The sequence below is a fragment of the Typopeltis vanoorti genome, chromosome 16 (assembly GCF_054136105.1).
Source record: "Typopeltis vanoorti isolate ZY-2024b chromosome 16, IOZ_Tvanoo_1.0, whole genome shotgun sequence".
Classification (NCBI taxonomy): domain Eukaryota; kingdom Metazoa; phylum Arthropoda; class Arachnida; order Uropygi; family Thelyphonidae; genus Typopeltis; species Typopeltis vanoorti.
In genome coordinates this window covers 31,189,230-31,215,759 of record NC_143564.1, presented here as the reverse complement: position 1 = coordinate 31,215,759, position 26,530 = coordinate 31,189,230, and the positions used below count along the sequence as shown (strand labels likewise).

At 34.6% G+C, this 26,530-nt stretch overlaps 1 protein-coding gene across 1 annotated transcript; it reads left to right on the top strand.

Annotated features, from left to right (window-relative positions):
• Positions 1-683: 683 nt before the first annotated feature.
• Positions 684-26,011, top strand: LOC150097926 (uncharacterized). Its single transcript, XM_090406469.1, has 3 exons — positions 684-1,394; positions 19,348-19,520; positions 25,338-26,011. The coding sequence occupies exons 1-3, from the start codon at positions 1,059-1,061 to the stop codon at positions 25,450-25,452; spliced, it is 624 nt and encodes a 207-aa protein (XP_090262595.1). The 5' UTR covers positions 684-1,058; the 3' UTR covers positions 25,453-26,011.
• Positions 26,012-26,530: the final 519 nt, after the last annotated feature.

Genomic DNA, 26,530 nt, shown 5'->3' with positions numbered 1-26,530 from the left:
TAAATATAAATGACGGCGAACTATTTGATGAAAAGATCGAAGAATGGCGATAAAATGATTAGTCCTGCCTACGTAGATGGGTTGAAAATTTTAAATATTTCACAGATAAATACGTATCTTATAAAAACATTTTAAAAATCGTTGAATTTTGCTTATGTTTCCCTGGATCTAATGCCCCCACTGAATGAGTATTTTCATTAGTGAACAATATGTAGACCAGTGAAAAAAACCCAATTAAAAATCGAAACATTAAAAATCATGCATTTTTACCAAATGCAACTTTGACATGAATTGTATACAGTTTTATGGATTTTTAAAACACAAACCTGATTTATTAAAAAAAAAAACTTTTCTTGTGAAAAGTATCAAAATTAAATTTTTAAACTAATAATATGATTGTTTAAATACTATGTATATACTTATATTTTATAATAAATGTTATAAAGTTTTTTAGTTTTAGTGAAACAAATAAACGCAACTTGCTTTTTTTTTTTATTATGAAACAATTTCTGATTTGTCCTTCATTTTCCCCAAAAAAATATGGTCACTGTAAGTATAACCAAGTGAAAATCATATTTCCATCTGTGGACGAACTTCAAGAACTATTTTATCTTCTTTCCACTCCCTTGAATCCACATGTAACTGCGCAACGGAATCAGATCAGCATCACTGACAAAGTGTGTTGTTTACACAAGACTTTCTGCGGATATTTTGTTCTCTTTCCTTTGAATTAACAGTTTAGTAAAGTAAAATTGTTGTAGTCCATAAGTTTCTATTCTTATGGTTGAAAAAGAACAATTCCCTAGCATTGAAAACCTACCCATTTCTTTATTTTTGTTTCATTATTTGACAAATGAATTTACATTAATCTTCAGTCACAACGGAAACTTTTTTTTTCTAAATATAGAGACTTCTGATTATTGGTACTCATACGTGCATAGGATACGATAAAACCATATTTGGTATTAGTCTTGTGCATTTAAAATAATATGTTTTGTACGTTTTGAAAGATTGTACAACAAACCTGAAAAACGCACCCCCGCCCCTCCGGATGAAGAATGCAAAACCATAGATTATTTAATTACGTATGCGAGACAGCCTGCTCCGAGATTATTGGAAGCGGTAGATTTGAACGAAACATGGCTTCTCGTTGTTCTTCTTCCGTTGAACAGATGCAGTGTAACGAATCTCACTTTCTATCGAAAGTAAATGTTTTCGGCAGAAGGCAGAGCTTTAAGAAACAAGAGAAGGAAAACAAAAAACCTGTTAAATGCAAGAACAAACGATATACCAAATCAACTGTCCTCTCTACTGATGGTATTTTGGTTGAAATGAAAGCCACTGCTACCAAGACGTTATCAAGCGTAAGATCGAAAATTGGAAGTTTTTCTCAGGTAATGTTTCTGAGTTTTGTTTCTATAATAGTCTATTTGAATGTTAAATAATAGCATACTTCTTGACTATAGTGCTAGCCTTTTATCTTTTGAAAAACTAATAGTTGGTTATTTCTATCATTGAATTACTAATAGAAATAGATGAGTGTGTAGCGGAGTGGAGTTGAGTGCCCTTCCTCGATGAGTTCTTGGAGGTGTCACATAATAATAATAAATACGGCCACAAAATTAATCTCCTTGCTGATTTTAACGTTATCTGATTTATGTTTGCACGAAAACTAGCTAGGATGAAGCATCAAAAACATGTCGGGATTTATTAGACAAAGCGTAGAATACTGTAAATTAGGAATCTTAAAGGTTATATATATTATGTAAAAAAAATAAAAAAATAAAAAAAAAAAAAAACATGCTAGTGACTCGATCATAAATTATGCTATTTTCTGGATTTTTAGACCCCCCCTTTCCTAAATTTGTTAAAATTGTTTCATATGAACTCCCTCACTAAATCATGTGATCATTATGTAGTCTTTCTCTGAGCCAGAAGGTACTCAAAAGTGAATAATATATATAAGATGAAGTATAAATATCTTCCTTGCATAATATAAAAATTACTTCAATAAAAAAATTATTAATAATTATAAAAACGTTATGCATTAATAATTACTAAACATATAATAATCTTCATTACTTATTTTTATTTATTTATTATTTTATTTTTCTCATGGCAAGTAGGAAGAGTGATGAAAACAACTTCAGTGAATGAATTTCTATTATTTGGTAGTTGTAAATTATTTCTAAACAATTATAAATTGATTGATTTTTATGTAAATAAGCTAGTTATACATTGTGGAACTTCCATGATGAGTCCTGGTCATGGAAGTGCCAGTGTAGTAGTATCTTTAGTTTATTAATATGTCCATAGAAATTGTTATCAAATGAACACGATATACTTTAAACATGGCATGCAATTCATTTCATTGTTCATCAAAGCCATGAGTTCATAATGGTATGTCATAGCATATATTCTTTTTTGAACAGTAATTACTATAATTTTTTTATCTCATTTTTTGCAGTGATACCCACACTCTTAACTTTTGGTGATTAATTTTAGAAAAGTATTCACTGCCTTTAAGTAATAATTAAGTGAAATCACTCTGTTTGCTGAATTTCAAAAATTTTTAATCGTATTCAATCATTCTTTTGTTAGTCGCATTTTTTTTTTTTTTTAATAAAACCATAACCTTATCTATCATTGTTTAAACTGTTATTTGACTATTGATCTGAAAATCTAGACTTATTATTAAGGAAATCATTTAAGTAAATTGCAATGTGCACTGTATATTAATTGGAATAACTTAATATTTCCAATTGGTTTGGCAAAGTCAAATTGCCATCATCAGGAAACATTGAGCAAATTGATATGTGCATGCAGGCACTCATAGGATCATAGGATAAGACAGAAGCAGATTAACAATAGATGTTCATGGCTGTTGGGATGAAGTTCAAAGGACGAGTGCTTTTTGTGTTTGAGGCAGTTTTCGGGCAATTTGCACATACATATCAGTTCATTCATTCATTGTTCCCTAATGATGGCAATTCGACTTTGCCAAAATATCGAAGTATTAATAATTATTCTAATTAATATGTAGTGTACATCGTAATTTCTTTAAAAATATCATTATTATTATTATTATTACTACTACACTCTCTATGGAGTGGGCAGGTTCATTTAGTGACAACATATTTATCATGCCAAATCTTAAAATTCTTAACCCTCTCCCTGCATTAACAAATTATTCTGGTAATGTTATCATTTGTTGATAACTCTCCATGTAAAAAAATCTACTTCTCACGCTCTCTTCACCACTCTTACATGACCTCCAGGGATGGCCTCTGGTACTTCCCTCTTACCCTCTACTTTTTTTATAATCGCCTCTGGATTAATCCAATAAAATTTCCTCACTAACTTAAGTCTCTATCATATCACCTCTTTTCCTCCTATCCACAAAACTTAGCAATCCACATTCCTTCGACCTCTCTCTCCATAACCAGCATTCCAGAGTCCAGATGTTGCCTTAGCCACTCATCTCTGGACCCTCTTCTAGTGTTTCCATGTCACATTGAAAACCTGTGACCAAATCTGAGCATAATAGTCCAAGTGTGGTTTGACCAGTGCTATATACAGTAGCACAACCACCTCCTTATCTCTACATGTTAGGGTACTTCTTATCATAGTGGTATTACGATATGCAGCATTTGCAATGTACCCTCTAAACTTCAGTGTACTGTCACCCATCACTCTCAAATTTCGAATCACATCCACTTCTTGCAATACAGTACTGTCAATATAGCACACAGCCTTATATTTCTGCACTGTAAAATGCAACACATTGCACTTATTAATATTAAAATTACAACCCACTCCAAGTCAAAAGTCTATTCAAATCATCCTGAAAGGAATTAACATCAGCAGTCTTTTTCCTAACATGGATTTTTGACCAGGTGGTCTATTCCGGTCTCATGCCATCTTTTTCTTGTCTTCCAATTCGTCTTTTTCCATATGTTTATATAATATTTTCAGTAGTTTGTTGTTGCCCATTCCATTTAAATGGATTTAAATTCCATTTAAACATCAGCAGTACTACTTATAATTCTCCCCAACTTTGCATCAGCAGCAAACAACTGAAGATCCCCGTCAGTCCACATGATATATAATTTACAAACAAGTTAAACAGCAGGACCCAAGAACAGAACCTGGGGCATGCCACTGGTTATTCTCCTCTTTTTGAGACACTACTCCATCATACATAACTTGCTGATATTGTTCAGAGAGCCAGTCATCATCCATCTAACCAATATAGTATCCATTCCTATCCTCTGCATCTTGTACAGGAACTTATCATGTGGTAATCTATCAAATGCTTTTTTCCCCAAGTGCAAAAACATCACTGTATATTGGGTTCCCAAAGTGACAGGGATAGAATGTGAAGGATTTAGTATTCTCAGGGAAGACAGGATGGGGGGGGGAATACTGGTGATGATAGCCGATGAATTGCAGGCAGAAAAAATAAGATAGGTGGGAAGTGGCTGTTTTGAAGCAGTCTGGTGTGAGATCGAGGCTAGTAAGACAAACTATATAGAGTTGGTTGTTGCTATAGGCCTGAGAATTCCACAGATGATCTGGAAGATATGCGTCATCAAATTAGTACAATGAGTACAGGTTGAGTGATTATTATGGGGGACTTCAGTTATACAGATATAGATTGAAAGGAAGAAAGATCACATGGCAGGAAAGAAATAGAATTTATACACCTTATGAGAGATAATTACTTAATATAGCATGTGATGGGACTAGGGATGGGAGAGTATTGGACCTGGTAATAGGATCAGAAGAACTATCCATAACCAAGATGACAACATTGCCTCCATTTGGTGAAAGTGACCATGCAGTCTTGACCTGGGAAATTATAAAACATGAGGAATATTTTATCAAGAAGGGGTATATGTGGAACTACAAGGCAGGTGATTACGACATGCTTAGGAAGAAGCTTAAATCTGTACAATGGCATAAAACACTGCAGGGTAAGGATGTTAGTAGTGCATGGGATATAGTTAAGCATCATCTAGATGAAGCGGTATTAAATTGTATGCCTAGGGTAAGGAGGGTTAATCGGGTAGGAGTTAGATGAATGAGTAATATCATTAAGCATGAGCTACAAAAGAAGAAAATGCGGTGGAGGGTATATGAAGAGAATGGTGACCAACAAACTCATGAACAGTACAAATCTCAGGCAAGGAAGGTGACCAGCATGGCAAGGAAGGCAAAATCAGATCATGAGAAGAATCTAGCCGAACAGGCCAAAAGAAATCCCGAAGAGTTCTTTTGTTATATGTGGCAAGTAAGAGGAAGAATGACTATGGAAGATTAACCTTTAATGAGTGATGATGGTCACGAGTAGACAGAAGCAGATAAAATAGTTGAGTTACTGAGTGACCACTTTGCAAGGATATATCATCCTAGTGAGGTTACTACTTTTACCTATGTGATGGACACTAATGTGGAAATAGAGATGGATAAATTGGAGGTTCTTAGGATATTGCAGAATCTCAATGTAAATACAGCGGTGGGATTAGATGGAATATCAGCTGGGGTTTTGCAAGAATGTGCAAGGACTCTGACAATGCCTTTGACTAGGCTCTTTTATATAAGTCTCAGCTCTGGTAGAGTTCCAAGGGAGTAGAAAGAGGGCAAAATAATTCCTTTGCATAAGGGAAGTTCTAAGACTACAGAAGCAAATTATAGACCAATCAGTATCTCAGGCATGGTTGTAAAAGTGCCAGAAAAATTGGTCAAAAAGAGAATTCAAGAATGAATAGGTAAAAATTATGATACTCTATGAGGGTCAACATCTTTGTGAAGAGTAAACAGCTGAGTTGAATAAAGGAAATGGCTATATGATTATTTTGTAAAGGCATTTGACAGAATACTGCATGGAACTATTATGCAAATTAGAACAAATGGGGAAAGATATGACACTGGTTAAGTGGATAAGGGTGGTTGCTGGACAGATATCAAAAAATGGTATATGGAGGGGCAGAATTGAGGCAAAACAGGTGACTAGTGGTGTGCCTTAAGGTTCAGTGCTGGGACCATTGCTGTTTATTTTGTACATAAATGATATAGGAAATAACCTGAAAGGAAACATACAGTTGTTTGCTTATGATGCAAAATTAGGTAGAGTAATAGTTAATCAAGGTGATGTGGAGATCTTGCAGGACAATTTAAATAGGCTGTTAGTATGGGCATAAGTTAGTGGATATCAGTTTAATGTCGAGAAATGTAAAGCTATGCATTTTGGGATAAATAGATTACAAGCTGTGTATGACATTGATGACATTGTACTCCAGGAAATTCTTTAAGGAAGTTGTCTTTCCTCTTATAAGGTCTCAATATGCCCACATCTGGATGTCTTGCCATCTTGGGGATGAGGAAACAGTGGAGAGGATTCAGATGCAAGTGGCCTGTGGAATGTTCCCTACGAGGATAAATTGAAGGTGTGTGGATTGCAGAATTGGTTGATAGGAGAAAAAGAGGGGATTGATGGAAACATTTAAGTTGCTTAAAGGGTTCTATAAGGATAGATGCAGGGGAAATGTTTTAGCACTTGGGTAAAGGGACCAGAACAAGGGATCATCTCTGGAAGTTTAATAAAGGTGTGTTTAGTTGGGGGTGTGAGGACTAGATTTATGCTTGGAGAGATGTGAATGACTGGAATGGGTTGCCAGAGTCAGTTGTGAGTGCTTTGTCTATTAATGGGTTCAAGGAGAGGTATGATAGATTCTGTGGATAGATTGGGTCTCCCGTGATGAGTCTTCAGACTCCATGGAGCTGCCTGTATAATAATAATATATTTATATTAAAAATAATGTTCATTGTATTGTTTTTATTATTCATTTGTGTTCATTTTAGTGTTTGGATTTTTAGGGGTGGTGTGATGGCAAAAAGTTTGGAAACCCTTATTGTATATAATTCCCCCTTATCTAACACACTCGTTACCTTATCATAAACTGCTAGTAAATTCCTAAAAACAAGATCTCTTTTTTACAAATCCATGCTGGCCATCAGCTCAATCTTGTCTTGTATTGTATTCCTAAGTAAAATCCACTAAAATTGGAAACTTATGTTCTAGAATTCCTTTCCATTCCATCCACCTTATAATCCACACATATCCCTTTTTGGCAGTAACCTTTTCTTGTTTCGTCATTTCCCAAACAAGTATACCTCATGATCACTCTCACCAAATGGCAGCAGTGTCAATTTTTCACCAAATCCAACACCCTAATGCCTCTAACTGCTTCAGTCAAATGCTGCTTAAGATATTTATCTGGCAGAAATTCCAAAGATTTACTCTGTTCCTGTGACTATCTCTTCTGTTTATTCTATATTCCTGTAATGAAAGTCTCCCATCAGGATACCCTTCTTTTTACTTGCCCAACTAGTTTGCCTAAACATTTTACCATCAGTATTCTTTACATTCCCTAGCCTATAACAGCATTATTCAGATATACTATCATGTTAATTTCATCTTCGCACCACACAGATTCAAAATCTGTGCATGCAGTATCAATTACACCCTTTGTAGGTACAATTCCTCTTCAATCATTAACAGCACTTCCCCTTCCTCTTTTCACATTACTTTCTTTCCAGAAAATTATGTATATCATCCTATTTCTATTCACAACTTCACATCCTCAGATAACCAAGTTTCACTTATTCCTATTATCTTTTGGCATACTCACTCAATCAATGCAACAAGCTCAGCTTTGTTTCAAATACTCCTTACATTTGTGTACAAACATAACAATCTGTGTCTCTGAGGCCATTCTACCAGCACCAGCATTCTCTATTCTAGCTATACCACACCTCTCTTTCTTTGATCTGATCACTCCTGTTTCTCTGATCCTGAATTCGATTTCCATTCCTACCTGTCTGATCATGACCTTTATGCATTCCATCACCTTGTGCTGCTGCGACCACATCTTCAACTGCATATCCATCTTTCTCCTGTTGTACAATCCATTTAGTTGTGCTATCCTGCTTCACGAATAGACACTGATCATTTACTATGTTAACTTCTTGACTCTTTGCCTTCTCTCTTCCTGAACACTTTTGCTAAGCTTACATGAGGAGTCTGGACCTCCCACAATGAGTCCTTTGACTCCATGGAGGTCTGATGTCAATAATAATAAGATATATGTATCCAGGATGGGAGGGTTCTTCTCAGAGTTCACTGAAGATGCACCTGGAAACCTGGACCTTGCATTCTTGTTTACGGCATTCTTACTCAGCTTTCATGGAGTTGGGAAAGAATCCCCGAGTTCTTTCCCGTAGTCTTTGTATGCAAAATTCACAAGGTCAGATGGCAATTTAGTTACTTGCTACTTGATCTTTTTGACTATTTATCTATGCAACCTAGCAGCCTAATATAACTGAACTTGGTAGTCCAGATGCAGTCTCATCAAATATCTGCAAAGTGGGGCATTAGTGTTCTCTTTAGCATAGCAGCTATCCAGTGTGATGACACCTTAGTAATATGTCCAGGTATCTTGGTAACTCATAGCACCATTTATTCAACTATTTCCTCACTTGATGGAACTTATGTGACCATATCTATGCACAGTAGTCCAGTATTTTTTTTTTATTTTATTAAATCCTTGTGAAAGTTGAAGAATAACTTCTTTATTCCTATAAGCTAGTGTTCTCATCAGATGTTGCAGTTATAGTATGCTCATAGCAGTGGTTAAATTCAGCTGGGGCTCTCCGGGGCCGGGGGCCCGGAACATTTTCCAGTTTTGTGACTTTTCTCCCTTTATGGTAATTAAGCCTAACACGAAACAGACAGCAATGGCAGGTTATTAAGATGTGCATATGATTGGTGCAGTATTAACAAAAGAACACACGACTGAAAGATAAAAGCCGACAATTGAGTTGAAATGCTAACGCTCTTCAACTGAATTCCATATGTGAAACTGCCATAACAATATTCACTATATACGTAATTCTTAGTTTTAACACATTTGGTTGAATTTTATTGCTGCTTTGGGGCAGGCGAACCTTCACACATCTAATTAATAACAATAGTTTTTAGTTAGATACTGTGTTTGCCGGTGCAATATATGGTTTTGCTCAAGTCTATACAGCGTAGTTTCTGTATGAGGGGACATGTGATTCATTAATTAGTGTTGTTTTTATCCCAGTTGTCTCTAATTGAACTATTTGTTGAGAAAATATTACACATACTGCTCATACCTTATTCACTGACAATAAAAGTACTTTATTAAAGAAAAAGTAGTTTTTCTTACCTCTGCAGTATAGTGACTGTTGGGGAGGGCTTGTTGTTTACTGCTGCAAGCGAGTTACTATCACCCGAACGTGAACGTATATTTAAGCTTTTTTTCATGTGCAAGGTATATGCAAAACTTTTTAATTCCTTTTTTCGAAAAGTAAAATCAGGTGTGCGAGTTATATTCGAGTAAGTATGGTATTTCAACTATGGATAAGTAAATTGGTACCTTCTTTAAATGGAAAAATAGCTCGGATGACAGTGATAATACAAAACTAGTTTGTAATGACAGTTTGTGTGTAGTTTCTGAAGAGAGAGAGAGGTCTGTAACGAATCCACAGAAACACAGAATTCTCATCGGTTGCAGTGCGATAATATTAATACGTTGAATGAAAGGAAAGATTAGCTGACTTGTTGGACATGCAACCAGTGGATGGCATTCAAAGGTAAATAGAATTGGTTATTTTGTATATTATTCGTTTAGAATTTAACTACTGGCCCACAGATACGAGACCCTTCAACACTTCTGCACATCTCGACAGAAAGAGAATCCATTCTAATAATAGGGTAATCAATCTGTATTGTGGGATGAGTTATTATTGCACATCGGAAAGTTAACTTCTCTTTTATGATCATTGTAGTTTTTAAAGTGGTAACTATTTTGCTTGTATAACAGTTGGAAAATTTTATTTATAAAGCATGTCATATGTTGTTGACCAATTCGTTCGTCAACTTATTTCTTTCTCCCCTTCAACATGAATTGACTCTTCTTGGCAGTCTGCCAACGAGAACTCTCCCTTCTGTGGTCGGACTATATCTGATGTGATAATTTAACCACATTTACAGTGTGGCATCTAAATTTTAGCTTGCTGTCCACCATCATTCCTCACTCTCTAATTTCATCAGCTATTCAGCAAATGCCCATTAATCTGCTACTCAATTATATATAATTAGTTTAATCCATATCATCATTTTATACATGTCTGCAAGGAGATATGCTTTGCATTATGAGATACTAAGGCAAGTGATGTGAAGTTTGTCCGCCTTTGCCACAGCCCCAGTCCTAAAGATACTTCAGGCGCAAACTTTGTTTGCTTACACTTGGATAGAGGATTAAACCATTGGTGTAGCTAGAGCTTTTGCCGCCCGTGGGCGGTCCCTGAGTTTGCTTCCCCTCTCAATACACACCAGAAATACTACAAAAAGTCAAAACGACATACAGGGAAATAAATTAAAACACTCTGTTCATTTTTGAATTCAAACTTTAATTTCAACATTCTAAACTGTTATTTTTCTGTTAGCAAAATCGTCCATGACATTGGCGAAGTCTATTTCATAGTAATGTAGGTAATTGTTAATCAATTTTATTTAGAAAAACTCTTCTCACAACTAGCAACACTTACAGCAATCGTGAGGAAAATTCACAGTAGTATTACAATATTTGGAACTGAGTTCTCGAGACTGAATTTTTAGAATTAACTGCAAAAGTTCAGAAAGGTTCAAGGTGCCGCCCGGGGTGGACTGCCAAACTATGCCTCTGGATTAAACTAAATATATAATTTATAGTCTAACCAAGTGAAAAAAACTTCCAAAATCTACTACTCAGACTGTAATATCCTTAGGCAAAAATGCATAACCAGCATTTAGGAATGTTAAACTAACTTATTAACAGTGGCCCATTGATAAATCTGTTTAAGTTAGCTAGTAAGGATTTTGTGTTAGACTTGTCCTCTTGTGATCATCCACAGATGATGATTGCATGTTTTCCTCTAGACCAGTGGTCTCCAAACTTTTCGCCGTGAGGGCCACATTGGGTATTTCAGCACTGTTCAGCAAGCTGTAGTAATAAAAAAAACTCTAGAACTAGATATGAGTTGTTTTATTGAAAGCAGATAAAATCTGATTACAGAGTATGTGAGATTAAATTATCGTATATTAAATGACAACAAACACTATTAGCAAATTCTCATATTTTTATCACAAATTATAATAAAACCATTAATGTGAATGATGTAACCGTGTTTGTGTTTTTAAAATCTTATTAAACTCAGGTTCAAATTTTGAAGTGCTAATTACAAGTAGCGATTTCAAATGTTCATCAGATAAATTTGCCCTGTATTTTTTGACTTGATATATTTCATTCGGGAAAACGTTTGTTCACAAAGATACGTTGTCCCAAAAATACAGATAAATTTACAAGCAAATTTCTTCAAATTTGGGAACTGCTCAGAGTTCAAAAATTTATAAAAATCGATCAAGTTTCCTTCCTTGTATTTATCTTTAATATGTTCATTTGCCTGAAGTTCGATCATTCCCTTTTGAAGTTGACTTGGGACATCAGTAACAACACAGTCAAACGGATTTTGAAACAATCTTATTTCCCTAGCATTGGCATCCAAATCAGCAAATCACTTCTGAAATTGTTGTTTAAGATCTGAAATAACTAAATTTTGCGAACAAGAAAGGAAATTCTGCTTCACCCTTTTTATGCAATTCTGCACAGTATGGCATATGAGTAAAGTTAGTTTTTTTGCCTGGCTTCCAGAAGTATCAACTTTGCTCTGAATGTCTTGATATGAGATAATAAATCACAAACTAAGTTATTTTCACCCTGCAACTTTAAATTCAAATTGTTCATGTGGTTCACCAGATCTGCAAAAAATGCCAATTTCCAAACCCACTCGGTATCTGATAAAAGTGGTTCATAACGGTTTTTCTTGGTAAGAAATATATCAATTTCATTCCTGAGATAAAAGAAGCGTGAAAGAACCTTTCCACAGCTAAGCCAGCGAACTGCAGTATAATATGTCGTCAACATACTCAGAATCACATTCCTCAAGAAAAGACCTAAACTGGCGATGATGAAGTGCATGAGAGCGAATGAAATTTACCATAGAAATAACAGGTTTCAAGACACATATATCAACAGCTCATATCAATGTATTTTCCACAAAGTGATTGTTGATGGATAACACAGTGAAGAAACATTTGGTTTTGATATTTCTGTATCCTCACAAGCTTTTGTGATTTGCCCAACCAACCCTATTTTTATACCAGACATGTTTTTTCCTCTATCAACTGTCACGCACTACAGACGATTCCAGTCCAAATTATATTTTGTTAGTGTTTTTTTAATTTCTTTGAAGATATCTTCTCCTGTTGTAGTACATTCATGCTGCAAAGTGACGCTAATTCCTGTGTGACATTAAGTTCATCGTCAATGCCATGTAAAAATACTATGAGTTGCGAGATATTACAAACATCAGTTGATTCATCCATCGTGAGAGAATACCAACTAAAACATTGTGCTTTGCCCACAACTTGCTGAATAATGTTATTTCCCATATTTTCGACCCGACGAGCAATAGTATTTGGTGAAAGACTTATTATTTTAAAAATATTAAGTTTTTCTGGGCATAACTCGGCCACTGCTTCAATCATACATTCTTTGATGATATTGCCATCGATGAATGGTTTTTCCTTTTTTAGCTAACACATAAGCAACCTTGTAGCTTACCAAGGTTAAGGCTTCATTTTCTAAGTTTTCTTTCGTAAATAAGTTACGAAAGAAACTTATGACATACAGTATTTTTACTGTATGTCATAACAGACATACAGTATTCTCTTCATTTATACTTATTCCCCATTGAATATTACCAGATGTAATATTCTTGCATTGCAAGTCCTTTCTCACATGCTCCTTAAGGAAGTTGTATTTCAGTACTCTGTAACTCTTTTACTGTTGCATGCTTTCTTCTCTCTCTCTCTCCCACCAGTATATTATTGAAATCACCCATAATGATAGCCTTTCTTATGCTCACAAGGTAATCTACCTAAAAACCCATTGCCTATTACTACAATTCTGAGAATGCAAACAATGACATAATGATTCAAATTTATCTGAACACTCCTTTTCTCTTAATTGCGAAAATGTTGAAGCGTGTTTTGTTTTATAGTGGCGGCATATATTGTATTCTTTCAACACAGCAACAGTGTCTTTACAAATAAGACTGTATGAAAAAGTATTTTACGCCCCATTCTTCATTAAACACACGACATTCATGATCAACTTTTCTTTTTCCCATCCATGTTAATTCTATAAAAGAGAATAAACTTATAAATAATTATAATTTTTTTTTTACAAAAAAATGTAACTTTTTTATTTCGTTTTGAATTCTTTAAAATTTTTTTTCTTCGTTAGTCCATTTTAACAGACCTTTTACAGTCAGAAAGACCATAACTTGGATTACGGTTACTTTTTGCTATTCGGGAATATATTTTGAACACAATTTTAATTAATTCTTCTGAAATATATCAACACCCCTTGTTTTTTTTTTTTTTTTTTTTTTTTTTTTTTTTTTTTTTTTTTGTGGATTCTTATTGAAAAATTAGTCCAATTGGCAGGCCGGATAAAATCATATCTCAGGCTGTAGTTTGGAGATCCCTGCTCTAGACCATCCTGAATGTCACTGATATACTATTAAACCTCAGTGGTACTCCATTTGGCATTCTCCTTTTCTTAGCACTTACATATATATCACTCTCTGATGCCACACACTCCTATTCTGTCATAAATTTGTTTTCTATACCCATCCTCATGAGTTTGTATGATCTCCCATGTGGAATCCTGTCAAATACCTAGGCAAAGTTTAGCATTATTCTGCTTATCCAACTCAGGTGTCATTCTGTTATGAAACTGAGCAGATTGCTAAAGTAAGACTTATCTTAACAAACTTATGCTGTTTTATAGGAGGAACCAAGTGCTATCTACTGAAATATAGATATGGATCTTACTTAGCCTCTCCAGAATCTTAATGACTATCTGGGGGATAGATTGACTTGCAATTAGCTGCATCATTTGTAGTTCCACTCTTATAGGAAGAACCAAGTGCTATCTACTGAAATATAGATATGGATCTTACTTAGCCTCTCCAGAATCTTAATGACTATCTGGGGGATAGATTGACTTGCAATTAGCTGCATCATTTGTAGTTCCACTCTTATAGGAAGAACCAAGTGCTATCTACTGAAATATAGATATGGATCTTACTTAGCCTCTCCAGAATCTTAATGACTATCTGGGGGATAGATTGACTTGCAATTAGCTGCATCATTTGTAGTTCCACTCTTATATAATAAAATTATCTTTTCTCCTTTCACTTATCAGTAATCCTGTTCATATTTAGAGTTAAACAAGCAGGTATGGTTGATTTTCTTGTACATTCCTTTAGCAGCCATGCTGATATTCCATCCATTCCCACTGCTGTGTGTGTTTATTACTGCAATATCTTTAATATTAATACCCGTTTTTTTTTCACCTTAGCTTTCAAAGAACTAATTAATACATCTGTCTGAAATACATACCTTACCAGAGTGATTATTTGGTAATTCGCTATTTCATGTGCATTAATCACTTTTGTATTCACTACTTGTATTTTTACTGTGGTTATCTTTACATAGTCATTCTTTTACTCACCACATAGGAAAAGAATTTTCTTGGATTTCCTGTGATTTATTCAGCCAATTTCTTTTCATAGTCTGATTTCACCTTCATCACTATGGCCTTCACTCACTTGGCCATTTTCTTTCAACTACTCCTGAATCATGTAATCACTCTTCTCACAACATTCTCTTTTTTATGCACTCTTATTTAAAGTTTTATTTATCCATTAAATTCCCTAGTGATTTATTCTCCTAACTCTGGGAATGTAGTTACCAAGCAATTTCCCATTTGAGTCATAACAGACATATACAGTATTCTTTTCATTTATACTTATTCCCCATTGAATATTACCAGATGTAATATTCTTGCATTGCAAGTCCTTTCTCACATGCTCCTTAAGATAGTTGTATTTCAGTAACTCTGTAAATTCTCTTTTCCTGTTGCATGCTTTCTTCTCTCTCTCTCACCAGTATATTATTGAAATCACCCATAATGATAGCCTTTCTTATGCCCACAAGGTAATCTATCTAAAAACCTATTGCCACAATTCTTGTATTCTACCTGGATTCACTTCATCTGCAATCATTAACACTACTGTGCCCCACACCTCTTTATTCTGCCCATCTTCCTTCTTTTGTCAAACAGGTCTTGTGACTTATGAATATCAATAATTTTAAGTTTTTGATCCATTGCTAGGAATTCATCTTAATTTGTGATGCTTCTGGCATTATTAAATATGCAGGATAACCAACCGACAGGATGATGGATATTCAAGCTACTCTTAAAAAATCTAACCTATTAAAAAAAAAAAAAAAAAAAAGCTTAAGTTGAAATCTCAACCAAATTCTCTTTTTCACTGCTAGTCATCATTTCATGCAACCACCGCAACATATCTAGTTTCCCTGACTATAAATTACTTTCACTGATCAATGGTTTTTCTAGGCTCCTATGCCAAATCCATCTAAGTGTGTAAATCCTACCTGCAATCAAAACATTCCCTCCCCTCTATACACACACACACACTGAACACCATTTCTCCTATATAGACCACTCATTGATGTCATTCTTATGATACCACAGCAATATACAATCTTGACACTTTTACTCTTCCCTTGCGCCTTTTTCATAACTTCTCTCATGTCAACTTTTCAAGTCATTTATTCCTCAAGTTGCTTTATGATAGTACTAAATGGAAATTTGTAAATCATTACTAATTTCATATCCACAATTTTCCACCAAATTAATCTTATCTGTCAAGACTTCAACATCATCACATCTTATATTTCAGTCTTCTAGGGCAGCGCTTCCCAAACTGTGGGCCACGGCCCCCTTGGGGGCCGTAGGTTTTGTTGAGGGGGGCCGTGAAATAATGAAAACAAATTTAAAATGTTTTAAGACTAAGTAGATTTTTTATTTTAAAAGAAACATATTTAACTTTTATTATTTCTTTATTTTTTATATTTTAATGGAAAAATTCACACATTGGTGTTGGTTCACAAACTTTGCTTCTTGCGTATTTCGGCGCTTAAGCAATATTAGTAAATATTGCTTATTCATATGTTTCATTTCAAAGCAGTGGTTAATTGTATTTACTTCGAATGCTCTCCAGGGAAGCTCCAAATCTTCCTGTCCCTTTCATCGCGCGTTCGTAATCAGAAACTGTTGATATTGACTTTATATACATATCAAAACTCGTTTTATATTATAAGTCATCCGAGCTAGTTTTCTGTTACCGATAAAAGTTTCGCATATACTTCACACATGAAAAAAGCTTAAACAAGTTCATGTGGGGAGATAGTAACTCGCTTGCAGTGGTAAACAACACACCCTCCCTAACAGCCACTATACTGCAGAGGCAATAAAAACAAGTACTTTTATTATGCCAGTGAATAAGGTATGAGCAGTCTGTGTAATATATTTCTCAACAAATAGTGCAATTAGAGACAACTGGGATAAAAACACACTAATTAATGAATCACATGTCCCCTCATACAGAAACTATGCTGTGTAGACTGAAACAGAACCATATGTTGCATGGACAAATACAGTAGCTAACTAAAAACTATTGTTATTAATTAGATGAGTGTGAGTTAGATTTCCCAAGGCAGCAATAAAATTCAACCGAATGTGTTAAAATTCGTAAAAGTGTTAAAACTAAGTAATATATATAATGAATGTTATGGCAGTTTCACATATGGAATTCGGTTGAAGAGAGTTAGCATTTCAACTCAATTGTCAGCTATGCTTTTATCTTTCGGTTGCGCAATCTTTTGTTAACTGCACCAATCATATGCACGTTTTAATAACCTGCCTTTGCTGTCTGTTTTGCGTTAGGCTTAATTACCGTAAAGGGAGAAAAGTCACAAACGAGAAAAATGTTCCTGGTCTGGGGATTCCTTTATTCAGGTAATATTCACTAATTTCATGTTATCATTCTGTGATGTGCCAGTATCGGTAAGTGGTGATATTATTTGATCTATTCTACGTTAAAAAAATTTAACCCTGAGATGGATAAGTGGCTGATAAAAAAAAAAATTTTAAAAAATTCCTGCGAACAATCAGAAACAGACTAAAAAAAAAAGGACAGTATTTCATATTTTACCAGAACAGCCCACATCGTCTTCGGAACCAAACGGTAAGAGGCAAAAAATGTAATATTTGCATTTGATTTTTGCAATATTCGCTGTGTATGTTTTGTATTGAATATAAATACAATAAATATTATAATAATATATATTCGCTGTGTATGTTTTGTATTGAATATAAATACAATAAATATGATAATAATATATATCTATTACGATTTTTTTTCGAGGGGGGCCGTGAAATATTTCAATTTTTGCAAAGGGGGCCCTGACATCCAGAAGTTTGGGAAGCACTGTTCTAGGGCACTTCTCACTGTATCAATCCACATAGATTTTGGTCTTCTTGCAATCCTGGCTAAAAAGACTTTTTTTTTTTTACCTTTCTTCTCCCATTCTGTTTAAGTGATCACACTATCTTAGATTAGCTCTACTCATGTTCTTGAATGTTGATGTATCATGTTGCTTTCCAATATAGTTCTGCCATTGATGCTATCTGTTATTGCTCCTTCCCCCATTTTTTTCTTTGTTTTATATTTCATATATTCTGCAAGAATATATGAAATAGAAAGTATTGATTTCACTGAAGATGAAATAGGAAGTAATATGAAATATTGCTATCAACAATAACATAGGTGAATGACACTTATTTCTTGTCTCTTCTTGAAACATGGACTCGCAATTAGCAAGAATCCACTAACAGTATTAGAATTCAGAGAATGCTATTAAGTTAGCATACTTAAGTAGTTAGTGTGCCCTCTCTTTACAACAGTTGGCATGTTTGAATCCTGCTATTGACTTGGATGGTTGTGTTCTTAGGTGAGAGTAATTTATTTCCTTGAGCGAGACCATTGCCTTGCTTATTGGAGGCTTGAAGTGGCTTGAGAAACTTGCATTATTGGATTGCTGGATTATGTAAAAAGTAGATTAAAAAAAAAAATCCTAAGCCCACCCACAGTACTAATCTAGTATAAGTTTAAAATGTTTCATTGGTGGAGTCAAATAAAAACAGTGACTCATTTTTGTAGGGTCAAAAAAGTCTTAACTGGTCACTAGATTAAATGTGATTTTTTAGACATTACTAAGATAGCTTTCTAGATATCATCTGAAACTAATATACCTATGAGTCTATTTCATGATCTGAAACCAACCCTATTCTGCTTGCATTGGTCATGTTGAATAGAGTGGTTGTCAAATAATAAAGAGCCAAATAATTCTGCTGAGGATGCCAACTTAATGCTGGTTACCTGACATGGATTTCACTGTATTATCCAGTTTCTTTCATGTATGTTTATTTTGTTTATACAGTACATATTTTATTAAATACAATATATAAAATATTACTTACTCAGGTAATAAATAAAAAAATTATGGAATTATGGGCAAACCATAATTTTATTTTCTTCTATGCTTTTGATTGATGTAGACTTTTTCATTATATTGTATTTTGAGAGACGTGAAATGTTGTGACATCCAAATATGCCCTTGGTTTGATAGAACTAGTTTTGCATCTCATCAGGAATGTAAGAAACATTTTTAAACTGAAGCTGAATTAGCTAGTATCAGTTAGAGATGACAGAGCTTTCCTTGTTACACAGATTACCACTGAACATACAATTTGCTGGCCTGGTTGGCTGCAGGTTCAAATCCTGCCATGGGCATTGATGTTTGTGATTGTCTGTGAAAATACTAGTGGTGGGCAGTAGATGGTGCTGGTGTAGATGATGATGGTACAATAGTTGCGGTTCGCTGTAGTTGGTGAATTGAGTAGTTGAGACAGAGTTGTAGCGTTGATGTCCTCCTTCGATGAGTCTTTGGACTCGTTGGAGGTGTCACGTAAAAATAATACAGAGATCACAATACATGATTCACGTGAGTTTTTGATAACCTTGTGAAACAACAGAAGCAGTTTTCAATTAAAATAATTGGTTTGGTCTATAAGCAAGTTGCTAGGTAGTATGTGTATGCTTTTCATTGACAAATTTCAGTTTATCTTTATTTCTCAAACTGTGACTAGAGACATTAACTACAAAGGTTTATTTTATTATTAAAACGAACATTAATTCTTTATTTTTTTTTAAAAGAAGTTTCGAAACTCTTCTCGAAGAAACTGTTTGATTTCTACTCCAAAATGCTATAATGAATTAAAAGAACTTGGAACTCCAGTAAAACTTTATTCTCCTTTTTATATAATAACTCCAAGTCCTCAAAAAAAGGATGATCAAGACCATGCAGGGAATCTTTTTTGTCCAAAAAGGTAAGTAATGCATTTATCTTACTTGATTAATATCTTTGTGTGCAGTTATAATTTTTTGCTAAGTAAATTGGTCGAAGCCTTCATTTACAGGTTGGTATATACAATCATCAACACTCACTCAGAAGGCAAGAAGTTATATGTGAATCAAACTACAAGGACCTTGCTGTTTTGGTCAGAGACCCAGAGCAAACAATAAGTAGTCAGCTACTGGAACAACTTGAGAGAATTAAAAATAGGCACTATGTTAGTCTCATTAACAGGTGAAATCCTTCTAAATAGAAAAGTTGTCAAGTAAAACTGTGCCATTGCATTTGGCATTTCCAAGGTATTTGATAAAGTCTGGCATAACAGGCTGCTGTCCTACTTTTATAATTGGGTAACTATTTTTTTTCTTGTCATTTGCTGTATTTGATGAACAGTATTATTCTCTCTTCAGATTTAATTACTAATTCTGCGCAAATCCTCAAATTCACCTAGCATACTGCTCTCATAGTCGAAGTGGTGCACCAAAAACTTCTCTAAGGCTGCCCAAAAGAAGCAATTTGGCTAAGCAAGAATTCCTTTCTCACAGACTCAATCCAGCACTGTCTCACGAGCAGGATGTTTCTACATTGTTCTTTTTGTGCATATACTTCCATGGGCACTTTCTGCTGAACAGGCATCCATCATATCCTAACTTCTGATATGTCTATGTTAATACAAGTAGTAGCCATCCAACATTATATACAGTTTAATTGCTAGCTCATCAGACCTGTTGCTCTCCTACTCATCTTTCATTCTATCTACTCTCTTTTCTGAAACAGCCTTCCTCATGAGGTATTCTCCCAAAGAATAGCTTCCAGCTTTTCAAAAAGAACCTGAGCAGATTTCTTCTTTCTTAACACCATATGGGCAGTGAAACTTATTTGTGCTTATGGTGCCATATTTTTTTTTTTTTTTTTATGGTGCCATAGAGGATTCTAGTAAGCAAAAAGTAGAATTCATTAAATAGGGCAGCTGATATATAAATTTAAAAAAAAAAAAAAATTAAGAAGGAAGAAATAATTGGAGAACAGGATAGGATTAATAAGTGTGCACCGGATTTCGGTTGTTGCAAAATAGACAAGTCATTACTAACACTATATTCTGACACAAAAATATATAAATTAATTAGAACACAAAATAAGAAAATTCCATGTTATTGTTGATAATGATGTTTTCATATTGGTCCAAGATTAGAAGAGTGCAAAGGAAAAGATTGAAATTCAAATAACTTGAAGATGCGAACTGCAGATTCAGATATTGGAGGGGAGAGAAATCACTAGTGCCTGACTTTGTGATCAGTTACTGATGGCAATGTCAGATTGTATTCCTAAGATTAGAAAGATAAATCATAGAATTATGCAGGAGCTGAGGATAAAGAAGATGCTATGGTGGAGATATTATATAAGGAATATAACACATGCCAGGAAATTGACAGGTGCAGTGAAGAAAGAGAAATTAGCAGATAAAAGAGAGTGGTTGAGGCAGCAAACTAAATTCTTAGATAACTCTGTAGTTATGTGGCTGGTAGAAGAAAGGCTGAATATGAAAGACTGAATGCGATGGCATGTGGGTCACATCCACTGAAGATATAGTGGTGGAAATGTTTGGCGAATAATTTTTCAGTAGATTTCAAGTTAGAAGATGGTTAGGAATAGTGTTGAATAATAGTGGTTAAAAAAAAATAAATAAATAAAAGATATCAGCATTTCAGGAATATTAAGTGTTTGATATTTTAAGCTTGGCAGTTAATAAGACTATGTAGGACTAGGCAGCATATCACCATGTATATTAAGGGAATATGCAAAGTTGCTGCCAATGCCAATTATTTATGAGATAGATAATTCACCTTCAGCTGAAAAAACCCTTCTGCTCATTAGTGAGAAACCACCATATACTATATGAACCATAACTTCATGTGTAGCAACAGCACTTCTATTTTCATGCTACGCTGTTATGTTTGATTTCATTCCTAAATTGTCTTTCTTTTTCACACTACTGGAAGAATCGCTGTTTTGCTTGCTGGCTATTTTCACAAAGAAATAATGCCACTAACAAAAACAAAGTTGTGGCTGCCTTGCAGCTGCATACATAGCTGATGTTATCATACCACAGATGGAAGATTATCAGTAGACTTTCACTTAACAGTGGGAGTTGAAAATAATATAAAAGAATTAATGGGATGATTGTTTCTAAGCTGAGGACTTCAGATCTAAAAGAAAAAATATATAAAGAGGCAAGCTTACAAAAAGTGAAGGATTAAATTAACATACAGTTACACCCCGAGTTACGTTACGTAAGTCGAATTTGTAAATTACATACAATAAAATATTCGATGGCTACTCATACTGCTGTCTTACATTAATTTTTTTGCCATTAATCAGATATTTTCCATTTTTGGGATGATTATAAAAAAATTTATCACTTGTATTTGAATAATATACATACTATAAATATGAACGTATGAAAAATACATAATATAAAAACAAACTGAAATATTCACTTTTCAAATAAAAAAGTGTCTTGTGACGGCTAAATTGGCTGTTCTGCAGAAAGTTTTACCCCTTTCGATGTTGAATGCTGAGGGTAGTCAGGGTCGTCTGAGTTGTCATCTTGACTTTGTCTTGAACGGCATCTCACAAACATGTCTAGAGTAGATTGTGTGGTCACACACTTTTCATCCTTGTAGCTAGACATGTCGGAATAGATACAACGACTAACATTTTCGAACCGCTCAGTGTTCGGATCCATCAATTCTAATTTTGCTAACGCCATGTTTATCAATTAAAAACCTTGGCTAGTCCCTTCGTTGTAAATTTCTTTGTCTGGCGGTTCAATCAGCTTAATATTTTCTTCAGAAAACCTCCAACTGAATAAGGTCATCATTAGTTAGCTATTTGTCGTGACTCAAAATAAGCTCTTTAATGTCACCGTTATCCACTTCCAGCGCTAATTGCTGCACTCGTATCAGTCATTGTTTGCTTTCTTTCCGTGAAATGCTAAAAATTATGGACCATTTCTGGGCAGAGTTTCTTCCACACAGCATTCATTGTTGTTTGCTTGATTTCATCCCAAGCCACCTCGATGTCTTTGATAGCGTTAAGGATATTATAGTTCTTCCAGAAATCACGTAGAGTCCCTTACCACTATCAATGGCCTTGAACGTACACCGCAGATAGTAGGCTTTAAAGGTCACAATAGTGAGGTAGTTCTAGGAGGAAGGTAAACAACTTTTATGTCAGGATGAAAGTCATTCACCTCTTCTGGGTGACTGGGGACATTGTCCACGAGCAGAGGCACTTTAAACGGAATTCCTTTTTTGGCACAATATTCCTTCACCTAGTGAACAAAGTGGTTATTGAACTAGTCTCCAAACAGCACACGTATATCCCAAGCCTTAGTGTTGGATTTCCAGATTATGGCAACATACTTGCGTCAATGTTCCTAAAGGCATGCGGTCTCTGGGGATGGTACACTGTGTTTTAAGTCCCCTAAAATGTTGCTACCAATCATAAGTGATCCGATCTTTTGTGAACTTGGATGCAGGCATAGATTTTTCCTCTTTTGCAATAAGTTGTTGCAAAAGAGGCATCCTCTTCCAAAACAGCCGTTTCATCGACATTAAATATTTGCTCAGGCAAATATTCCCCCTCCTCAATTATTTCTGCCAGAAGTTTGGGAAATCGACTTGCCGCATCTGTATCTGCACTTGCTGCGTCACCCGTGATTTTGATGCTGTGCAGAGTTGTACGTTTCTTGAATTGTTAGAACCATCCAGCACTAGCTTTAAATGTACTCTCCACATCAGTGATGCTGGCCTGCTCTTTTAAATTCTTATATAAGGATTTAAAAGAGCAGGCCTTCTCCTAGATAATCAGTAAACTTAACGGTATCCGCTTCTGTGTCAGATCATCGATCCAGTGAGACAACAATTTCTCCATTCTGATATCGGGCCCAGCCTCTTCTTGGTAATAATTGTGCCCTTCAACGCTACTGCACCTTTCATGCTTTCAACAATGCGAACTTTATCCTTCACTGTTGAAATAGGTCGATTTATTTCCCGAGCTATTGTTGATAGAATTTTCCTGCCTTCAATACATATGAATTATTTTCAACTTTTCTTCTAAAGTAATTGCAGATTTTTTTTGTTTTTTAGGTTTATTACCAGCAGATTTGGTTTTGTATTTGCATTCCATTTTAAGGGTAAAAAACAACGAAACTAGCAGTAATAACAAGTGACTGAGATAACTGCACGAGACATCTACTGCTGTACTGCAAATTTATGTAAGTTGCGTGTTACGTAACTCTGGGCATAACTGTATATTGTAGTGGAAGATTCTGATATTCAAATTAGTTGTATGCATATACTTATTGTATACATGCTTGCTTCTCTTTGCATACTAGTAATCTGAAGACTTTAAAACATTCAAATTACTGCTGTGACTTTGCATTCAAATGAGGGTCTAAGATGCTCTCAGTGGATTCAGATATAATCTCTTACTGTACATAAGTGTCTTGTGTGAAATTGCTGATTTATTCTTTGGAATGCATTAACAATTTCACACTACTATTAAGGTGTTATGCAGACTGACTGAAGATAACACATGCTGATAGTACTATGGCCTTGCATCTTGGCAGCACATCAAAAAATATTTCTCTGAAATGTTCTTTGTTGTGCTGCTTAATACATTTCTCCACCTATCCATAATATGGGGGTCTTGCTAATTCTGCAAACTCAGTTATTGCATTGTTCACATCTCATAGACTCAGCAAAATGAAATATGGCACTGGCTGTGCCCGAAGGCTAGCATCATTTCTCAAGAAGAGGTTTAGTTTTATATAGAGATGTATGCTAATTTTTAAATTTATAGTTTTCTTGTAATAAGAATAAAAAAAATACTAGTATTGCTCCCTCAATAGTGGTGCAGTTGGAAGAATAGCAGTATATTGCACCCTTCAGTTGGAAAAGACTTAAGTTCGATTCTTGTTGTGTCATGGAATCTTTATGTGGGATTTTTTAATTGAAAGTATCGTGTAGTTGGAGGATTAAGTAGGAGAAATCATGAGTGGTGTTTGGTGGAATAGGGTACCCTCCCATGAGTCCTTGGAGATGTCACTTAATTATGTCTTTTAACATTTATACTTCAAGTGATAGGGGGATGTGCACAGTTGATATATTCTTTTATGAAAATTTTAATCACAGAGAATCTTATCTGGAGGGGAAAATTACCAAGAATAGTTAAAATTTAAGAGCACTCAATAATACTCCTTCTTACAACGATCTGCTCATGCACACTTTTCAATTATGACCACTACCCGTTTATACAGTGCTGCCTTCACTGATACTATGGTTTGAGTGATATGGTGCTCCCGTGACTCAACCTGTGTACAGTTTTCATAGACTGTTTGACTTCATTGCTTGCTACATCTCTAGGTTTTGTTGGGAATTACAGTATATACTGTTTATAGCTATTTTTTATTTTATGGTTGTGAACATTGGCAGAAATGGACTTGCATCTTTTGCACTCTAGGTGTATGTATGAGAGGGGCAGAATTAATAAAATAACCATGCTATGTATTTTCTTTAGTTTCATAGTATGGTGTTTGTTGTACCATACTTCCACAGGAAACTTTAAAATGTATGAAGTTTGGCCATCTGTTATGACTAGACACCACATTGCTATAATTAATGTTCATTATGGTACGAATGAACAATATCATAAAATTAGTTATGATGCATGTCATATCTGAGAAATTTAATCATAAAAATTTTTGAAACAGTTGTCATTCTTACAGGTATACTTTCTCAAGTCCTTCTGGCAAGTTCAAAAAAGATGTACGCGACCTGTCTGCTGGGATAAGAGATTTCGATGCAATAGCAAAGAAGTTGGGATGTAAAGTATTACAATAGAGCAGCTACTTTGCATATGTGCTCTTATAGTGAATATATATATTTTTTAAACTTAGGATTGCATAAAGGATATTTTATAATGGTAAAATATTAGTTGGTGTGAATATTATAATCACATGACTGGTAAAAATGTGTGTGTAGCTTAGTACATATTTTAATGGTTGTAGTAGGAGCAGCTAACAGTTTTAAGTTGATAACTTTTTAAACAAAATACAATATTGTAGAAATGATTACATCAATAAATTCATATATTACTAAGAGCTTGTTAAGTACATCATGTAGAAAAAATATCTTGAAAATCTACTTCTTCATTAATTTCTCTAAATAAAAGCAGTTTTATGTGCGATAAAAGCATGTTATTCTTTTGTACCTCGCTGATAATACATCTTTGCTAATTTTATCATTGTTATTTCTTCTGTATCATTAACATTTGCTCAAATTGAAGGTAATGTTTCATTTGGTTTTATGTGTGGGTGTGTTTATATATACACACACACAAATTTAAGCCTGTATATGCAAATACAGATAAAGTAGTTCAAGAATAAAAGAACAAAATTCATATTTTATAAACTAATTTTTAATTTTATTTAATTTTACCTGTGATGTTAAGGCAATAAATTAAACATTATTAATCCATTTGAGTTCGGTGGCTCTTGTCTCCCAAAATGCCCAGTAACTGAGCAAGCGAGCGAGCATATGCAGGTATTACTTGGCACTACACAAGACAGCAATTTAATTGGGGAGGGAAGGAAGAGCCAAGTTTATGATCAAGACCTAGTATCATATTAAAAGATCCGGAAACTTGAACAAGTTGATTTTGCAACTTTGCCAACAAAAGTTTTCCATATTGGCTGATGAAGTTATAAATGCTCTTATCCCACTCTTCTGTTTTCTTCCTGGAACAGTCAAAAATGAATTCAGCTACTAAAGATAGGTATCATTTACTTAGAGGCACCAGTGGATAAGATTTATCAGAGCAATTGAATTGGTGTTACCAATATAAAATGATAGGTCTCCATTACTCTCAGCAATTCTATTGATAGGTCTCCTTTCTAAATAGGAAGTACAAGATGATTTA

Coding starts and splice junctions, on each gene's coding strand:
- LOC150097926 (XM_090406469.1), top strand. CDS start 1,059: ATGCAAAACCATAGATTATTTAATTACGTATGCGAGACAGCCTGCTCC. Junction 1,395..19,347: donor AAATTGGAAGTTTTTCTCAG/GTAATGTTTCTG, acceptor TTTTTTTAAAAG/AAGTTTCGAAACTCTTCTCG. Junction 19,521..25,337: donor AATCTTTTTTGTCCAAAAAG/GTAAGTAATGCA, acceptor TCATTCTTACAG/GTATACTTTCTCAAGTCCTT.